This window comes from Marmota marmota, unplaced genomic scaffold (assembly GCF_001458135.2).
Source record: "Marmota marmota marmota unplaced genomic scaffold, marMar, whole genome shotgun sequence".
In the NCBI taxonomy this organism is placed as follows: Eukaryota; Metazoa; Chordata; class Mammalia; order Rodentia; family Sciuridae; genus Marmota; species Marmota marmota.
In genome coordinates, this window is record NW_025999842.1 from 63,264,498 (window position 1) to 63,271,829 (window position 7,332).

The window sequence follows — 7,332 nt, forward strand, 5'->3', positions numbered from 1 at the left end:
TTTTTTTTTTTTGTTTTTTTTGGTACTGGGGATTGAACCCAGGAGCACTTAACCCCTGAGCTATATCCCCAGCCCTTTTTTGTATTTTGTTTTAGAGTCAGGGTCTCACTAAGTTGCTTAGGGCCTCACTAAGTTGCTAGGGCTGGCTTTGAACTTGCAAACCTCCTGCCTCAGCCTCCCAAGCCCCTAGGATTACAGGTGTGCACCACCACACCTGACACTTATCTTTCTGTGTTTCAAAAACCAGAAACTTAGTTTGTAAACAGAAGCTTTAAATATCTCTGAAGATATTCCAGTTGTCTGGTCATTTTCCTCCCCATCCTCAAGGGCCTCAGTAAACTCCATAACATTTGTTAGGTAGCAACATTGAACTAGTCAGTTGCTCTCTTGAACAAGAAATGCAAGTGAATTTTAAGTCAGTCGGTTTGAGCGCCCCATGTCCCTGAGATGTCTGCAGCCTCGCCCATTGTCTCCTGAAAAGAGAGTGCTTTGACTTACACATGTTGGAGGTGTTTCACAGGCGTGTGGCAGTTTCTGTTTTCAAACTTAATTTGAAAGACGTGTTTGGATGTTGGAGGGGAAATCAAGGTTCTCTGTGGAAGTCAGGATACAAAGAATCCCTTGTGTCGTTTGTTTGATTTAGATGAAACCCGCCGGGCAGGGTGTTCATCTTCCTCTGATTCTGGAGGACTTGTCTTGGACTGGCACTTGGTCACCAACACTGGCATGCAGAAGGTCCCCAAAGGGATCTTGCTGCCTGCCGTGTCACAGCCTGCATTCAGCCATGATTTCCATTTCAATCTTCCATTTCTTTTTTCTGCAGCTCAGGGAGTACGAGGCTCAGCACCGGCAGTCAGCGTCCTTGGACCCCACCGACTGGCCAGATGGCTCCTACCCGACGTTTGATGGGTCCTCCACCTGCAATGTGAGTTTGCTGTCTCTGAGCCTCTTGACCTGCTCTGCTGCTCAGGGATGACCTGTGCCGTTTCCGTCTTGGTGGTGCTTTCTTTAACTCCCAGATCTCCCCTGAGGCTGAGAAAAGGCCTCTCTTCTTTTCTCACTAATAGAGACTCCTGTGTAGTCAGAGTCATGCTATTTGTGCTGGGGTTTTTGCTTGTTTGTTTGTGGTAAAGTGCACACAACAAAAATTCTACCATATTAATCATCTCTGAATGTGCAATTCAATTTCATTAAGTGCGTTCACAATGCTATGCAACCAGTGCCACAATCCACTTCTAGTGGTTCTTCATTCCAACAGAAACTCTGCACCCATTAAATAATGGCTGCTCATTCTCCCCTGCCCCTAGCCCCTGACAACACCATTGTACTTTCTGTCTCTGTGAATTTTACTACTCTAAGTGCCTCATAGAGATAGAATCATGCATTTGTCCACATGTGTATGGTTACTTTAAGCCACAATAATTTTTTTTTCAAGTTTCATCCACACTGTAACATGTTTCTCATTTTATGCCTTTTTTAGGGATGTATAATGTACCACTGTATTTATGTATCATTTTGTTTATCCATTCATCCATTGATGGACACTTGAGTTGTTTCCACCTTTTAGCTGTTGTAAACAATGATGCTATGAACATTAGTGTCCAAGTATCTCATTGAGTCCCTGCTTTTAATTCTTCTGGCTCATGTTTAGGGTAAAAGTTTCTAGCATACATGGTAATTCTATTTATTTGTTTTTCTTTCTTTTTTGTGGTAGCAGGGATTGAACCCAGGGTGCTCAACCACTGAGGTACATCCCCACCCCTTTTTATTTTTTATTTTGAGATAGGGCCTCACTCCATTTCCCAGGCTGCCTCAAACTAAGCCTCCACAGTAGCTGGGTTTATAGGTGTGCACCACTACACCTAGTTATGTTTAATTTATTTTGAGGAACCACTATACTTTTTTCCTATAGTAGCAGCTCTATCTTCCATTCCTGCCCAGTAATGCACAAAGTTTCCAAATTCTCTCACCATTCCTCACTCGCATTTAAAAAAAATTTTTTTCCCTTGTTTTGATCATAGTCATCCTAATGGTCATGAAATGTTATCTCATTTGTGGTTTTTATTTGCATTTCCCTAATGACTGAGGATGTTAAACATCTTTTCAAGTTTATCTGGCTATTTGTATATGTTTGGATTTATGTCTGTTCAAGTCCTTTGCCTATTCTCAAATTGTATTATTGTTGTTGGGTTGTAGGAGCTCTTTATATATCCTAGATGTTAATCCCTTATCATATAATGATTTATCAATATTTTCTCCCATTCTGTGAGTTGCCTTTTTACTTTGATGTACAAAAGTTTTGATTTTGAAATCCAATATCATTTTTTCTTGTGTTGCCTTATTGCTAAAACCAATGTGAAGAAGATGTCATCTTGAGTTTTCTTTTCTTTTCTTGGTTCTGGGGATTAAACCCTGGGATGCTTTACCACTGAGCTACTTCCCCAGCCCTTATTATTTTTTTGAGACAAGGTATTGCAGAATTTCTGAGGCTGGCCTTGAACTTGTGATTCTTCTGCTTCAGCCTCCCAAATTGCTGGGATTGCAGGCATGCACCACAGTACCCAGCTTCTAATTGTTTATAGCTGTTAGCTATAAAGTTGAGGTCTTTCACCCATTTTAAATGTTGTATATAGTATAATATATGGGTCCAGCTTCATTCTGTTGCTTGTGGATATCCAGTTCTTCCAGAACCATTTGTTGGAAAGGCCATCCTTTAGTTGACTATACATGTGAGAGTTTGTTTCTGGCTATTTTATTCTATTGGTCTAGATATCTGTACTTTGCTAGTACCATACTATTTTGATTACCACAGTGTTATGTTCAGTTTTGAAATTGAGAAGCATGAGATCTCTAATTTTGTTTTTCTTTTAAAGATTGTTTTAGCTATTTGGGGTCCCTTGAGATTCCATATGAATTTTAGGATGGATTTTTCTATTTCTGAAAAATGTGTCCTTGATATTTTAATAAAAACTGCATTGAATCTATAGGAAAATAATGTATTGTTATATGAAAAATATGAAGTTCTTTAATCTATAAATCTATCTTTCCATTTATTTAGGTCTTTTAAAATTTCTTTCAGCAATGTTTGCAGTTTTCAGTGTCTAATTCTTGCCTCTTTGGTTAAGTTTATTCCTGAGGGTATATATTTTTTTTTCTTTTAAATGGTGTGTGTGTTTGTATGTCTTAGGATTTTCTATACCTAAGATTATATCATTTTCAAAAAGACATAATCTGACTGCTTCCTTTTCACTTTCAATGAATTTTGTTATCTGTGCTGTTTTTAATGTGACCAAAGCAGTGCTTTTTAAAGTACGGGTTTCAAGGGATTATAGGAATTGAAACTCCAGAATTTCAAGTAGACATTTCATGGTGCCATGATCAAACTGTGTGGGGAAGGAATGTACATGTTTTGTTTTGCTTGTTAGCTTATATCTTCCTCAAAATCTGGAAGCAGCTCTACCTCTGGGTCCACAGCCTCTTGTCCATGCCCCATATAGATAAACATCTCTCTAAAGCCTACCTCTTTTCTTGCAATCATGTGCTTTGAAAAAGCCCAAAGGTTTTCCATTTCTATAAGATGAATTCCAAACTTTTTGGCCCACTCAAAGCCCTGTGTGATCTGGCTTTAATCATTTTCTCTGATCTCATCCTTCATCCCCACACCCAGTGCCCTCTCTTCCAGCCACATTGGACCCTGCATGCATAACTGAACCAACTTTATTTGTGCTTTTGTACCTCTCTGCAGTTTCTGCTACCTAAAACATATCTTCCAAATTTTTCCTGGTGGAAATCCCTGCATCCTTCAAGGTGGAGTCCAACTCTCAGTTCCAGCTTTAACTTTCCTTGGCCTTCTTCAAGTGTATTCATTGCTTCCTGTTCTGTGCTTTTATTAAGGTAGATTTATACATCAACCCTAAATCGTTATTCTAGAGTATCAGAAATCATTGTATGTTTCCTGGCTTCTTGGAAATCACAAGCTCTGTGAACAAGACAAGCATTTTGTGTTCTTTGTCTCTCCACTGAGTACCTAGCCCAGTGTCCAGCTCACATTGAAATGTTTAATCAACACAGTTGTATTTGAACACTCATGCTTCCTGGCTGCTTTAAGAGCATGTTTTATGTTTTGCAACTACAGATTGAATCTTTACCTTTCTTTGCATCTAAGCAACAAATGGTGGTTTATCAGAAGTAAATAGAACCCTCTCATTACCTTCTTGTCCCTGATTTCTTGAAACAAGCACCGGATTGCCACTACAGCTAAAGGATTATGAGATTGAAAGCCCTGCCCAGTTAGCTTTTGTGTGAAAGAGAATGAGATGTTACCATTTATAATAATAAATGTGTCATAGGCCAGCCAGCCCTGTGTCCTGGGACCATGAGGTCATCAAAAGAACCATGTCTATGGTTTTCATTGTGCCTTTTTGGTCTTTTATCCCAAGTCCTAAAGACTAACATAATTTAAATCATGAACCTAAAGAATCTTGAAGAATAAATACAGTAACTAAGGATGGGTGTGATTCAAACCCATCTCAGGCAAGAAAACAGAGACTCATTTGTCCAAAGTGGGCTCTTTAGTATCAGACCCACTTATACTCTCCTGATTTAACACGTCTGAGTCAGGGTAAGTTAGAAGACTTTGTCTACACAGAGGAGAACCATAGTAAAATCTCATATACTTAGCCTGCAAAGAGAGAGGCCTGTCTCATTTAGGAAAAAGTAAATGTATGTTGAATGCTGTAAGCATTTTGTACAAGCTGCTAAGGAAGAATTATTACATTCTGGTTTGTTGGACCCCTTTCAAGGGGTTAATCATAGCCATCACTTAGCTATAAATTCACAGAATGAAATTGGTTCTTCTTAAGGGTTGGGCATTTTATTCTCTTGAGCATTTCTGTGTTCGTTCATTTGGGAGACATTTATGGAACCCTTCCCATGTAGCAGTCATATTGCTAGATGTTTGGGTACAAAGGTGAAGGAGAAAGAGGCAGTCTTGCCCTGACAAAGCCTGCCCATTAGTGCAGAGCCTAAAATCACCCCCACATGTGCACACTCCTTTGACATGCCACGTCCACATTTCCATTATTAACTTCTTACCAAATTGTCTCTCTATAGATGGCTGGAAAATAAACTCAGCCTGTTGTCATGGAAGAAGGGCCAGAAATAATCCTGTGCTCCCTCCCTGAGGGTACGAACTTCCACTAGAGTGACCTTTCTTGCTGAGAATGGTGGTGCATGCCTGTAATCCCAGTGGCTTGGGAGACTGAGGCAGGAGGATTGCAAGTTTAATACCACTCTCTGCAATTTAATGAGGCCCTAAACAACTCAGTGAGACCCTGTCTCTAGATAAAAATATTAAAAATGGTTGGACATGTGGCCCAGTAGGTAAGAATCCCTGTTCAATCCCTGGTATCAAAAAAAAGAATGTTCTTTCTTAGAGCTGAGAATGTGGCTGATGAGAGGCTCTGTGTTAATGGAGAGAGTTTTCTGAAGCAGTATTCTTTACCTCTTGCCTTTGGCTCCTTGACTTCCTGCAGACACACCCATTGAGTCTTGCTGTTAGAACTATAGTCAACCTCCACTGTCACTGAGGTTTGCTTGAACTTGATTGCAAACCTAATGCATCTGACTCTTGCTGTTCCTGCCTGACTTTAGCCTTTACTGTGTTTTTATGGTGACTTAGCTTGAACACCCCCCCTCCCCAACCAGAATATTCCCTCTCACTATTCTGGATTTGTCTCCATAGCAAAGCAGTTAATTTCAGATAATTCCCACTGTGTCCTCCTTCTGCCGCCATGAATTAGGCAATTTTCAGCTTTCTATCGATTCCTTTCTATACTGAGATGTAAATAGCCCATTGGCCCTCGTTGGGAATGCCCTGGCCATGAAAGCTTCGGGGATCATAAGGCCTTTGTCACCAAGCCTCAATGCCTATATTGATGTCTGACATGCCTTAGGACTTCATTTGTGCTGATTTCATAGGCTCCCCCACCCCCACAACTGGCATTAGATAATTGCGTGTTGCCTCACAATAAATCCATAGGCACATTCCTACTTTCCAAGAGTGTTAAGTACTAAAGATAGTTACCAGGGGAAGTGAAAAATAGCTTTCTCTTTGCCAAAAGAGAATCTGTTCTGTGCTGCTTCTCATTAATAATAAACTTCTGTTGAGAGTGCTAGCATTTTAAACAGGGGTTTTGGTGGAGACCTTCACTTTATTCCTTGTTAAACATTGAACGTTTAATGTTTTCCTTTTAATTTATTTTAGTAATTTTATGTTCATTTGTCTTCTGCCAGGGGAAAGGTTATAGGAGCTGTTGCTTTATGCTATCTATCAACTTGGTGTCTGGTGGTTCCATTGAACTTCTTGTTAAGAGAACATTTTAAAAAATCATGCTCTCTGCTTTACTAGGTTGTGTAGTATTTTTTACTCAAGGTGTAAATCTTACTAAATCATTGGTTTTTATGCTTTTGCAAAGCTGGTCGGTAAGAGTTGGTGATCTGTACCCGATGCTTGAATATCATTGAAAATGCTCACACTAAAAGATCGTTCCAAAAAATGCCAAACTACAAGCATTTGATTATGATGATATTTAAATTATTTTAAAAAACATATAATGTATCAAAAATATATTATGACAACAAAGTACGAGAGCTCTTAATAATCTGTTGTAAACACGTATTTGATTCTCCTCGTTCATTTACTTCGCTTCATAGAAATCATGTTCACCTAAACATCGGCGTTCCTGGAGCTCTTTGCTGGTGTGAATTCACTGTGATGAAGTGTGTTTGTGAAGTCACTTTTGCATTTGGGGAGATGTAGAACTAGGAAATATCTGTGCAGCAAAATGTATGATGTTAACTGTGGTGCCAGTCTAATGCCTTCCATCCACGTGCATCTCCGTAGCCTGTAATTATTGCCACTAACCTGGTGTGAGGTGCGTGAGAGCCACGTGGTTGAACTGTGTTGAAAGTTTGGGGTAGCAGAGAGACAGAATGCCACGTGGCCACTTCTTTTACTTTTTACAAAAGGCTATTTTAAGTGTTTCCTTGATTGAGGACTGTGAAGGTCTCAACTAAAATCCCCCCTGTTCTAAGATGTTTCTGTGAGCATCTGTTAAAGCTATTGGGCACTTTCTAAAGTTGGAACCCATGACATTGTCCCTCTTCAGCAGCGAGATTTACTCAATTGTCATTGTCTTCTTCTCCTTCTCCTTCCCTTTCCTCTTCCTCTTGTTCTTCCTCCTCTTCCTCCTCTTCTCCCCCTCCCTCTTCCCCTTCCTCCTCTTCTCCCCCTCCCCCTTCCCCTTTCTCCTCTTCTCCCCTCCCCCTTCC

The 7,332-nt window shown here is 40.0% G+C and overlaps 1 protein-coding gene across 6 annotated transcripts in view; it reads left to right on the top strand.

Moving 5' to 3' along the window:
• Window positions 1–7,332, top strand: part of Sash1 (SAM and SH3 domain containing 1) — an 899,535-nt gene that overhangs the window by 841,735 nt on the left and 50,468 nt on the right. For all 6 annotated transcript variants that reach the window (XM_048799615.1, XM_048799622.1, XM_048799626.1 and 3 more), the window contains one exon: window positions 824–925. In XM_048799615.1, coding sequence (XP_048655572.1) covers window positions 824–925 — 102 coding nt within the window. The remainder of the gene's footprint in view (window positions 1–823; window positions 926–7,332) is intronic.